General features: G+C 39.9%; 1 protein-coding gene across 8 annotated transcripts in view; it reads right to left on the bottom strand.

Moving 5' to 3' along the window:
* Positions 1-11,559, bottom strand: part of ECT2 (epithelial cell transforming 2) — a 54,383-nt gene extending 42,824 nt beyond the window's left edge. For 2 of the 8 annotated variants that reach the window (XM_084873336.1, XM_084873332.1), the window contains exons 1-8: positions 11,438-11,559; positions 9,174-9,322; positions 8,414-8,493; positions 8,217-8,309; positions 6,225-6,407; positions 5,054-5,143; positions 3,397-3,504; positions 1,437-1,510 (exon numbers count right to left, since the gene is read on the bottom strand). In XM_084873336.1, coding sequence (XP_084729462.1) covers positions 1,437-1,510; positions 3,397-3,504; positions 5,054-5,143; positions 6,225-6,407; positions 8,217-8,309; positions 8,414-8,493; positions 9,174-9,300 — 755 coding nt within the window. In that variant the 5' untranslated portion in view covers positions 9,301-9,322; positions 11,438-11,559. The remainder of the gene's footprint in view (positions 1-1,436; positions 1,511-3,396; positions 3,505-5,053; positions 5,144-6,224; positions 6,408-8,216; positions 8,310-8,413; positions 8,494-9,173; positions 9,323-11,437) is intronic. The other 6 variants (XM_084873337.1, XM_084873333.1, XM_084873338.1 and 3 more) reach the window with 3 other exon arrangements.
* Between the last annotated feature and the right edge of the window lie 578 nt (positions 11,560-12,137).

Genomic DNA, 12,137 nt, shown 5'->3' with positions numbered 1-12,137 from the left:
ACTCAGAAAAACATAAAATAAGGAAAAACACGATCTAAATATCCATTAAGCTATCCTATATAATTCCTATATAATAAAAAAATAATATGCAAATTGACCATCACTCCAACACACAAGATGGCCAACCCCATGTGGACACAATATGCCACAAGATGGCCTGCAGCGAAGGGCACTTGGGAGAGACTGCAAGGGAGGGCAGTTAGGGGTGACCGGGCTGGCAGGAGAAGACAGTTGGGGGCGACGAGGCCCTCAGGGGAGGGAAGTTGGGGTGAACCAGGCCTACAGGGGAGGGAAGTGGGAGGAATAAGGCCTGCAGGGGAGGACAGTTGGGGGGAGACCAGGCCAATAGGGGAGGGCAGTTAGGGGTGTCTGGGTCAGCGGGGGGGGGGGGAGCAGTTAGGGGCAACCAGGCCAGCAAAAGAGGGCAGTTAGGGGTGAACAGGCTGACAAGGGAGGGCAGTTAGGGGAGACCGGGCCACCAAGCAAGGGCAGTTGGAGGTGACCAGGCCTGCAGGGGAGGACAGTTATGGATGACCAGGTCAGCAGAAGAGGGCAGTTAGGGGTGACAAGGCCAGCAGGAAAGGGCAGTTGGAGGCAACCAGGACTGCAGGGGAGGACAGTTGGGCAATCAGGCTGGCAGGGGAGAATAGCAGGGGAGCTGTTAGGCATTGATCAGGCTGGCAGGGGAGTAGTTATGAGGTGATCAGGTTGGCAGGCAGAAGCAGTTAGGGGCAATCAGGCAGGCCAGCAGGTGAGCGGTTGGGAGCCAGTAGTCCTGGATTGTGTGAGGGATGTCCGACTGCCCGTTTATGCCTGATCCCTGCTGGGAACGAGCCTAAACGGGCAGTTGGACATCCCTCAAGGGGTCCCAGATTGGAGAGGGTGCAGGCTGGGCTCAGGGAAAGACACACACACACCTGTGCACGAATTTCGTGCACTGGGCCTCTAGTTACCTAATAATTTTAAAATATTTATGATAATCAAAATCATTTCTCAGATGTCTTCCAATTTTCAATATTTCATAATTTTTAAAATATATTTATATTGATTTCAGAGAGAGGGAGAAAGGGAAAGAGAGAATATTTCAGAGAAAGGGAGAGAGAGAATATCAATGATAACAGAAAGTCATTGATTGGCTGCCTCCTGCATGCCCCTTTACTGGGGATCAAGCCCACAACCTGGGCATGTGCCCTGACCAGGAATCATACCATGTCACTCTTGTTCATTGGTTGACTCTGAACAATTGAGCCACACTAGCCAGCCATAACTTTTTTTTTTTTTTATAACTTCACTCTCCCTAACCTTTATTCCCCAAGCTACCCCAAGACTGAGTTCGTTTTCTTCTATATTAGTTATGAATTTAGGGTTGAAGCACATGGGATTACCTTTATAACATTTAATTCACATAATGAACTACTGAATTTTTAAACACTTACTGTTCATTCCGCCTTTCCCAAGCTCTATAAATCCATTCTGGCTTCATAATTGGAGTACCCAGGCTCACAGCAATCTAAAAATATAACATTAAACTATCAATTTTTACTTAAAATAACTGCATTCACGGAAGTTCCAAGCAATTACATGCATACTTTTTTGCAGTTTTAGATCATTGTTCATCTACTTTGTAACATAATATAAAGAAAAATTAACAGAAAAAAAACTCAATCATACAACTTAGGTTAAAACAAATCCCATGATGTGCAAACCATTTCCTTATTTTACTAGTACTTTAAATAAATGTGTCTCTGAAGTTGATGAAATTCACCTTTATTATAGTTCATTTCTCCTTTCATGTTTACTTCTTTCAAGAACTGACCCCCAAGACAGCATTACAGAAGAAAACATCTGTTTAACTAAAAACTTCAGTAGGAATTAGAAAGTAGGAATTCCCTGGAATTAACTGAAATTAACACTTGCTACATAAATAATAAATACACTGATGGAGGGTTGGAACAGAGATAACATCTCACTAACATAGATATTAAAGTATAATCTCAACTAAGATTTTAATCCTGCCGAAACTGGTTTGGCTCAGTGGTAGAGCGTTGGTCTGCGGACTGAAAGGTCCCAGGTTCGATTCCGGTCAAGGGCATGTACATTGGTAGGGGGTGTGCGAGAGGCAGCTGGTCAATGTTTCTCTCTCGACATTTCTAGCTCTCTATCTCTCTCCCTTCCTCTCTGTAAAAAATCAATAAAATGTATTTTTTTAAAAAGATTTTAATCCTAATAAAGATACTTTCTCGTTTTAATATTAAATCTTAGGAGCATTTTATAAAAACACTCGAGGCCAGGCACACAAAACTCTGCATGGGTATGATCCTTAGGGGTGGCCTGTGACCAGGGCCATCTTCCCTGGCCGCCCGCAGCCAGCCCCAGCCCTGGACCCCACTGCCACCCACCCCAGTTCCCCATTCACCATCGGGCAGTCGGAACCGATGGCCAGCAGAAAAGGATGAGAGGTCGGACATTCCCACTTGCTCGCCAGCCTCACCCCCACCACAGCAGGTGGCCCTGTGTATGTGGGCGACTGGAAGGACAGGTGTCTTGGCCTGGCATCACCTGTGTCCCCTGCCACCCACCCCCAGTTCCATTAGGCAATCGGAGCCTGCCAGCCGGGGAAAGGGACCAAAAGGTGGATCAATGTGCCTCATAGTGACTGGTCAAGCGGTCATTCTGGTCATTCAGCCATTAGGGTCAATATGCATATTATCCTTTTATTATATAGGATAGCTCTGCTCTGTTCTTATAAAGATCACTTCGGTAAGAGTGAAATATGTATATATCTCTCTCCTCACTTCCCAACTTCCCTCATTTACTAATGCTCATAGTAACCTTTGCAAATAGGATTCATCTGCCTAAAATATTACCCATCAACAAACCTCCAAAATCCCACTCATCTTTGAGTTCCATTGCCACCTTAAAACCTGAGAGTATACTTCTATGATTTAAAATTTTGTGTTCTAGCCAGTTCAGTGCTGAGCATCAACTCCAGAACCAAAGGGTCAGGGGTTCTATTCCAGGTCAAGGACACATACCTGGGTTGCAGGTTCGATTCCTGGCCCTGTTGGGGCTCACGCAGCAAACAAATGATATGTCTTTTCCTATCCCCTCTACTCTCTCTAAAAATCAATGGAAAATTATCCTCTACTGAGAATTAAAAATAAATATATAAAAAAATAAAATGCTTAAAAAAAGAAAGGAAAAAAATATCCTCGGTGAGGATTAACAACAAAACACAGGGTTTGAAAAAAGAAAAAATGTTACTACAAGTACATAAAGCAAAAATTAAATTTCTAAACTTCAATAAATTATAGAACATAGATGGCACTGTTGTTATCAAATCTAATCCTGAATCATGCAATCCTGAAATACACAAAAATACCCAAGTTTACATACCCTGAATTTTTCTCCTTGTGTACAATTTGCCACCAAATGTGTTACTTTGGAATTAAAGTCTTTTCGAATAACTCCACCCATGTGATGGACCAATGTTACCAATCTGACCTCAAAAGAAAAATTAAGCAACATTAGCTTTATAATTAATTTAAATAAAATTTTAAACTATGTTTACAACTTATTGAGCAATAACTGAATACTTTATTTCATAATGTACATATAGGAATATTTATAAAGGTATAAACTTTACAACAAAAAAATTAAAAGATTGATGTTTTACTGGCACAAAACTATATAATGACTAGAGGCCCAATGCATGAATTGGTGCACCAGTGGGGTCCCTCAGTCTGGCCTGCAGGATCGGGCCGAAACCGGCTCTCGGACATCCCCTAAGGGATTCTGGATTACGAGGGCGAAGGCCAGTTTGAGGGCTCCAGGGTGTGTCCAGCCCATCTCATTTAGTCCCAATCAGCCAAACCTCAGCAGCAAGCTAACCTACCAGTTGGAGCTTCTGACCCTGGTGGTTAGTGCACATCATAGTGGCTGGTCGACAAGTCGACTATTTGCCCCCTGGTAGTCACGCCAGTCATAGTGAGAGGGTGAGCAGCCTTAGCATATCATTAGCATATTATGCTTTGATTATTTGAACAGCCAACCAGAGGACCAGACACTTAGCTTCTTAGGCTTTTATTATATAAAATAAGCTAATAAAGATGATCACACAAAACTTAGTTAATTAAGCTTTCACAGCTAAAAATATTGCATTTTTTATAACACGAGGTTATATCATACCAAGATTCTTCCCACAAAATTAGAGTAATCCTCCGTTACCTCCAGCATAGAAACTTACAAATCAAAGAAGCTTCTATGATCTTGGCTATTGTGCTTCAGTAGTTAAGTGTTGACCTATGAACCAAGAGGTCAGGGCACGTGCCTGGGTTGCAGGCTCAATCCCCAGTAGAGAGCATGCAGAAAGCAGCCAATCAATGATTCTCTCTCATCATTGATATTTCTATCTTTCTCTCCCTCTCCCTTCCTCTCTGAAATCAATTATTTCCTTTTTTTGAAAGAAAAAAAAAAAAAAAAGCCCTATCCAGTTTGGCTCAGTGGATAGAAGATCCCAGGTTTGATTCTGGTCAAGGGCTTGATCCCTGATCCCCAATACATATGGTTGGGAGGCATGGGTGGGAGGCAACCAATCAATGTTTCTCTCTCCTTGTCTCTCTCCCTCCCTTCCACTTTCTCTAGAAATCAATGGAAAAGTAGCCTCAGGTGAGTATTAACAAAACAAATTTAAAAAAAAAAGAAAAAGTTTCTGTGTATTCTTCAGGGCAGTAAGAATACTTTAAGGCTGAATTTGTGTAACATCAACAACAAAAAAAATTGCACTATGTGCACAAAAATTTCAAATAATGTGGCCAATAGGATACTGAAAAGACAGTTTAAACTGATTAGACAGTTACTAATTTTTCTGTTAATTCATACGCTAGCCATCCTAGACAAAATATTTGGGATTTTTTTTACAAGGCTCTTCAGAATATTTCTTCATAAAATTTGAAACTGGTATAGACATAGTAATTTCTCCTCCAAAACTTTGAAAATAAAACCAGAATACATTATCAAAAAGTACCAATTTAGAACATTTTGAAATACTTACTAGTTCTTCTTTCTTCCTGAATCCAGTAAAGCATAGTACTAGATTCATCATGCTTGTACAATAGAGTGGACGACATGAAAATGGCAAAGGCTGAAGAATAATTTTAAATCTGTGAGCTTTCTTTATAGTAGAAATGGAATATATCTTTCTCAAGTTAAACATATCTGCCCTCTTATCAATCAACTATCCCAATCCAAAGATTTAGCTGCATTTTTCAATATGTAATAAAAATAGCAAAAAAATTGCTAGTTTCAAAATAAAATTTCCTCAATTTCCAAATCATAATTGATACACATAATCTAAGCACACTTTATGATTTGCAAATTAAACACAAATATATTCAAACCTTTAGTTAAATGTACTTTGTCACATATAAAATGTTATCAATAAACAAAATTTCTGACCCCATACAATACTGTAAATGCTTCCAATTAAAGTTAAAACAAGTCAAATATTTATAAATACTAGGTATATAACATATAATTGAGCCAAATATGCTTCCAATTTTTGAGCTACAAACATGGAGGTAATCAGTAAATATTTTAACCAATTTAAACATATATATATATGTGTGTGTATATATATATATATATACACACACACAGACACACAGACACACACACACACACACATATATATACGTCAGAATAAGAATATACAGATATTTAACAGTTAATGTGTGTATATTTAATTTTGGGCTCTAAAATTTTTATTACGCTTCTGCAAGCAACATTTCTCAACCAAAACAGAGAATTAAAGATTGCCATATGCTTCATACTAGTATCTATAACAAAAACGCAATGACTTAAGCAATTTTAAGCTAATAAGACAAGTTTTAGAATGGCAAAACATAGCAATAAAACAAAATAGGGACTAACTCTGCTACAACTCTTATACATATATCATATATATATATATATATATATATATATATATATATATATATATAGGGTTTTTATTGCCTAACTTGCAAAAGTCTTAAATTTTCACTACTGAAAATTACAATAGAAAAAAAACAAACAAACAAAAGGACTATATACTAGCTACTACTATTCCTATTCTAAATATTTCATACTTTCAACAATTAACCGAATTTCCTACTTCACCATTTTCGCAACATTCATTAATAAAAATTTAACCTGGAAAAGTCATAATAAATGTATATTCTTACCTCTCCTTTTTGTGCACAGTTTAATACTACTGGTGGTCCAATAACTCTACAATCAGTCTTGTATAACTCAGTAAAGACAGGATCCTGGAAGTCCATGACTATAAATACATTTTCAAATTCTGGAGAATCCAAACTTTCATATTCTTCTACTGATTCCATCTTTACAAAGGGCACTTTAATTTCCTTGATTTTTTTTCATGTAGTTATAGAAATAAAACGTATTATAAAATTAATTCATATAACTCTCTAATGGTACAAATTCAATACCAAAACTTTAATTTTATATTTGTTGAAAACTTGTTTTAAATCATACCATAATGAACATTATATTCAAGAGTGAACAGTCATTTCTTTAGTTGCTGACTTGCATTTGTGTATGTGTATATATATATATATATATATATATATATACATCTACATTAAGATCTTAAATTTTGAAGATTTCTCTTATAAAGACCTAAGTTTTGACTTAACTTAATAGTTATTATAAATCATCTTATATGCATATAAAATAAAAATGAAATTAAACACACATTTTGACAGTAGGATGCATTAAGATATCCACTACTGTTTTTTCTTCTAACCAAGAAAATGATGTCATACATATGGTTCCTTCTTGTACAAATAAGTCTTTAGAAAAAATAGAAAACTTGAGATCTTCCAAAAGGGTATAGATTAACGTAAGCATTTCAGTATATATGAGGAAAATAAGAGAAAGATGTGAACTATGTAGGCAGTTACAGCATGGCAAGGAGGTATAAAGAAGCAAGTTACTGTTTACCACTTTATGTACATCTATAAAAAAGAATGAAGATATTTAAGTACCTATATGACTCCCATGTAACAAAACAAAAAAAGAGAGAACCATTTAAAGGAAAATTCTGAATGGTTAAATGATGTGAGCTTTCTTTTGCAGTTTGGTATAATGGGTTGAATCATGTATCCCCAAGATTCATGTTGAAACTAACCTCCTTATACCCTAAAATGTGAATGTATATTTGATGAAAGGGTCTTTTAAGAGATAATTAAGGTAGCCAAAACCGGTTTGGCTCTATGGATAGAGCATCGGCCTGGGGACTGAAAGGTCCCAGGTTTGATTCCGGTCAAGGGCATGTACCTTAGTCGCAGGCACATCCCCGGTGGGGGGTGTGCAAGAGGCAGCTGATTGATGATTCTCTCTCATCAATGTTTCTAACTCTCTATCCCTCTCTCTTCCTCTCTGTGAAAAACTAATAAAATATATATTAAAAAAAAAAAAGAGAGAGAGATAATTAAGGAAAAATGAGGTAAATGGGTGAGCCCTAATCCAATCTGTCTTGTGTCCTTATAAGAGGAGAAAATCTGGTGGGGCACACAACAGAGACAGCAGGGATGTGCATACACAGAAGAAAGGTTATGTGAAGACAGCAAGAAAGTGGCGGCTGCCTCCAAGGCAAGGAGGAAGGCCTCAATAGAAGCCAAATCCACTAATACCTTGCTCTTGGGTTCCTAGACCTAGGAACTATGAGAAAATATGTTTCTGTTGTTTAAGCCACCCAGTGTGTGGTATTTTGTATGGCAGCCCTCACAAACTATTACAGATGGTACAGAGAATTAAATATATTTCATACGCTGAGGCGAAGTCCCTAATGACTGTCAATAATTATTATTTATAATTTGGAAATAAAGCAAGAATTTAGAATAAATATCAAGCTAATGAGAAAAAAGATAAAAGAATTTAGAGAAAAGTATCCAGATCTTTGGAAATTCATGATATGCCATTTAAATTTACAATGACAAATTATAAGGATTCCATTATTTGCAATAGATGCAATAGTTTGGGGTTTCAGAAACACCAAAATTTTAGAAATAAATTTAAAATGGTTTCTATTTATCTAGTTTCAGAGTGCACAATATACCCTGCACCTAATTTAGGTCGTCACCATACGTGAAATATAAGAATACAATCAAGGGAAGTGCAGCATGCCACATGCAATGAAATGCTGAACCTACCATATTAACAACACTTTTTATTAATTTTTCATCCGATTTTCCAGGGCAACTTTCTTTTATCTTTATAACTGGTACATCCATTATTTTAATAGTCTGTGGAAAAGAGACTTAAGTATGAGATTAAAACTAAAAATTACTTATATCCTAATGGAAGAAAAACAGCCTTTTTAAAAAGTTAAAAACTTAAAACTCCATACCTTTAAGGCTTTTATAAGTTCTTCTTGTTTTCCAGCTTCTTGAACCAATACCACTCTTGTTTCAACCTGAGGCATTTCTTCTATTAAAATTAAAATGTTTAAATATATTTATCAGGAATTAACATCAAAATCCGTAGTTCCTATTCCCATTTTTTGTTATATCTACTATATTTCCCATCTTTCTGATCATAATATTCTCTAAAATTGAAATTACTTATTCCCAGCTTATTAAAAAATATTTTGACCACATTCCATTTTAAGGAAGAGAACATATATACAAACATCTACACTCCTCCTAACCAAAGAAAGCATTCCGTATCTTGTACAATCATCTTCATCAACAGTGCACTCAAATTTAGGAAAGACTCATTTACATAGTGAGGTAAGGGAAGAAGTCTTTTCACCTAACCAGACATAACTGAATACAATCTAGCTAACACTGTTGCAGCTGGATGGCCCTCACATACAGAAAAAGCCGTATCCAATATGACTTCCCCTTCAAGGTTGGGAAGCATTAATCCATACAATAAAAAGTGTAAGGGGGGGGGGGGGTTACTGAGGGTTAGGGGACAGGAGAGATCTATAATACTTTCAACAATAAAGGTAATTTTTTTTAAATCTATGTAGTGTAAAGATTGTCAACAAATGTTTACTGAATACATGTACTCTAACTTAGCAGTGTTACAGTTAAATGATAACAAGTCTCTAGTCAATAAGGTTAGTATTAAAATAGTGATTTGCAGTTTTAAAGCACATTTACCTTCAACATACAAAGTTGGTCCATTAAGTAAGTTGTCCTTAGAAGTTTCAGTGACTTTAGAATCAAAAATGGAAGAGTCTGCCAAGCTTGTCCTCCCAGCACACGTTAGTACACTATTGTCAGCCATTGCTTGTACTCTTCTAAGTTCACTAAAAAAGAATAAATTCGAATAAGGATACATGAAACAAACAGGATCTTTGGGCAAACTCTGCTTTTATACTAGTGTTTATAAAAAGCATCAGCAAAAGGAAAAAAAAAAAGTTTTTAAGTAAATAAAAATAGCCCTAACTGGTTTGGCTCAGTGGATAGAGCGTCGGCCTGCGGACTAAAAGGTCCTGAGTTTGATTCCAGTCACGGGCATGTATCTTGGTTGCCTGGCTGCTGGTGCATCCCCAGTAGGAGGTGTGCAAGAGGCAGCTGATGGATATTTCTCTCTCATCGATGTTTCTAGCTCTCTATCCCTCTCTCTTCCTCTCTGTAAAAAATCAATAAAAAATATTTTCAAAAAAAATAATAAAAAATAAAAGGATAAAAAGCATCAGCACCCATTTTTCTTAATAATATATTGAACCAAAGAAAGTTCACTCAACGAATCTGAACCTCTGTTCTCCTCTTCTATAACATAAATACACCAGTACCTGACTCAGTAGACTATGTTACAAATAATCAAAAGTACCAGGGGGGTCAAGGTTTGATTCCAGCACATGCACTATACCAGCAGGGGGCGCTGCAAGAAGCAGCCGATTCTCATCAGTGATGTTTTTCTCTCCCTTCTTCTCAGAAAACAATAAAAATATGTATTTTGCCAAAACCAGCTTGGCTCAGTGGATAGAGCGTCAGCCTGCGGACTGAAAGGTCCCAGGTTCGATTCAAGTCAAGGGCATGTACCTTGGTTGCAGGCACATCCCCAGTAGGGGGTGTGCAAGAGGCAGCTGATTGATGATTCTCTCATCGATGTTTCTAACTCTCTATCCCTCTCTTCCCTTCTGTAAAAAAAAAAAAAAAAAAAAAAAAAAAAAAAAAAAAAAAATCAATAAAATATATTAAAAATAATAAATAAATAAAATTGCTCTAAAAATAATTTTTTTAAAAAAAATGTTATTTTTTTTTAAATTGTCGTTTAACCAAAATATTCACTTTCGGTTTCTTTTTCGTATTGAGGCAATCATCTTTCCGGGTGGGGGAGCTAAATGCAATACCGGGGTATGTCATTGGTGTAACTGGCAACTTTAATAATACTGAGACCATTACAGAACACATCATGATGAACAAGGTTTATTTAACCCTTAAATGTGTGGCAGGCAGTGCTCTAACGCCTTTTTGCTTGTGTTTATTTAGTATGGACAACAATCCCAAGAGGCGGGTACGGTTATTGTTTCCAGCTGATAAAGAAGCCTAGAACAACAAAAAAAGAAACCCATAACAGAAAGGTTAAGTAACTTCCCCACCCCCCCCCCAGGTCACAACGTTAGTGGTAAACCTGGGGTTCAAAGCCGGGCTCACCCGAGACTGCGCTCTTAACCACTGAGCCACACACATCTGCCCCGAAGAGGACCAGGTTGGGGTTGGGGTTGGGGATGGGGGCGCGGTAGAGGGGAGGCGGATGGGGCGGGATGGGGGGCTGGCGTTTTCTGCAGAAACTAAACTGCCCACCGATGGGCCGGCCATGCACTATATACCAGTAGGGGGCGCTGCAAGAAGCAGCCGATCAATGATTCTCATCAGTGATGTTTCTCTTTCTCCCTTCCTCTCTGAAAACAATAAAAATATAGTATATGTATTTTTTTTTAAATTGTCATGGAACCAGAATATTCACTTTCGGTTTCTTTTTTTGTTTTGAGGCAATCATCTTTTTTTTTTTGGAGGAATCCTGGAGCGAAACCACTGCGTCCGAGATGAGAGCACCGAGGGGGGAGGGCCGGGCCCGCCGCCGCCGCGGAGGCCGGGGAGCCCGGCCACGGCCCCTTCCCACCCCGCTCCCTCCCTCCCTGCCTCCCTCCCTCCCCCCACGGGCTCTCCGGGGAGAAACAGCCGGCCTGGGGAGCGGCGGCGAAGACACAGCCACCCGGCGGGCCTCGGCTCCCACCCCCGCGCCCGCCCGCCCGCCCGGCGCCGGGAGAGCGGCGGTGCAGGTCCCCGACCCGGACCCGGGACCCGGCAGCGGCGCCCGGAACTGGCGGTCCCGGGGCGGGGCCGCCGGACCTCTGCCCACGGCTCCGGGCCGCGAGCGCACGCCCACTCCCCGCTCACACCGGAGGCCTCACCGCTCTCACAAAGCGCCCTCCTGCCGGCGCCGCTGCTTCACACGCCGGCTCCGTCCACCGTTACCGCCATTCCTCCTCGCAGGAGGCAGCCACTGCCGATTCAAAAAGCGAGCCGCTCTCTCCCTAAAAGCCATGCCGATTGGCGCGTGGTGTCAGCCCCTTCCCCATAGGCTGGCGCCTCCGGAGGGGCGGGGGTTGGCCGCGGCCCTCCGCCCCTGATTGGTGGAGCCTGTGTTTCAAATGAACCCAACGTCTCCGACGCCGCCGGGGGACGTCAGAGGTTTTGGAGAGAAGTGCCCGGATGTGGCCAGCAGGTGGCGGTGGTGCGTCCTGGGCGCCTTGGGGAGTAGCAGGTGTGTCTGTGGCAACAGCTTTGTTTACTCTGTAAACAGCCGGTTTCCTGGGGAAAGTTAGAGCGTTTCTGCCTCTCCTACAGCTTTTTTTTTCCTCCTAGAGCCACCAAATCCTCTAAAGCAGTGGTCAGCAAACTGCGGCTCAAGAGCCACATGCGGCTCTTTGGCCCCTTGAGTGTGGCTCATCCACAAAATACCACGGCCTGGGCGTTAGATGTTTAAGTTTAAAAAAATGTGGCTCTCAAAAGAAATTTCAGTCATTGTACTGTTGATATTTGGCTCTGATGACTAATGAGTTTGCCGACCACTGCGGAGTCTAAAGGAAATCAGTGCTTCCATAGGTGCGC

The sequence above is a fragment of the Pipistrellus hanaki genome (assembly GCF_964339955.1).
Source record: "Pipistrellus hanaki genome assembly, chromosome: 2".
Lineage (NCBI taxonomy): Eukaryota > Metazoa > Chordata > Mammalia > Chiroptera > Vespertilionidae > Pipistrellus > Pipistrellus hanaki.
This window is presented reverse-complemented; position numbering and strand designations above follow the sequence as displayed.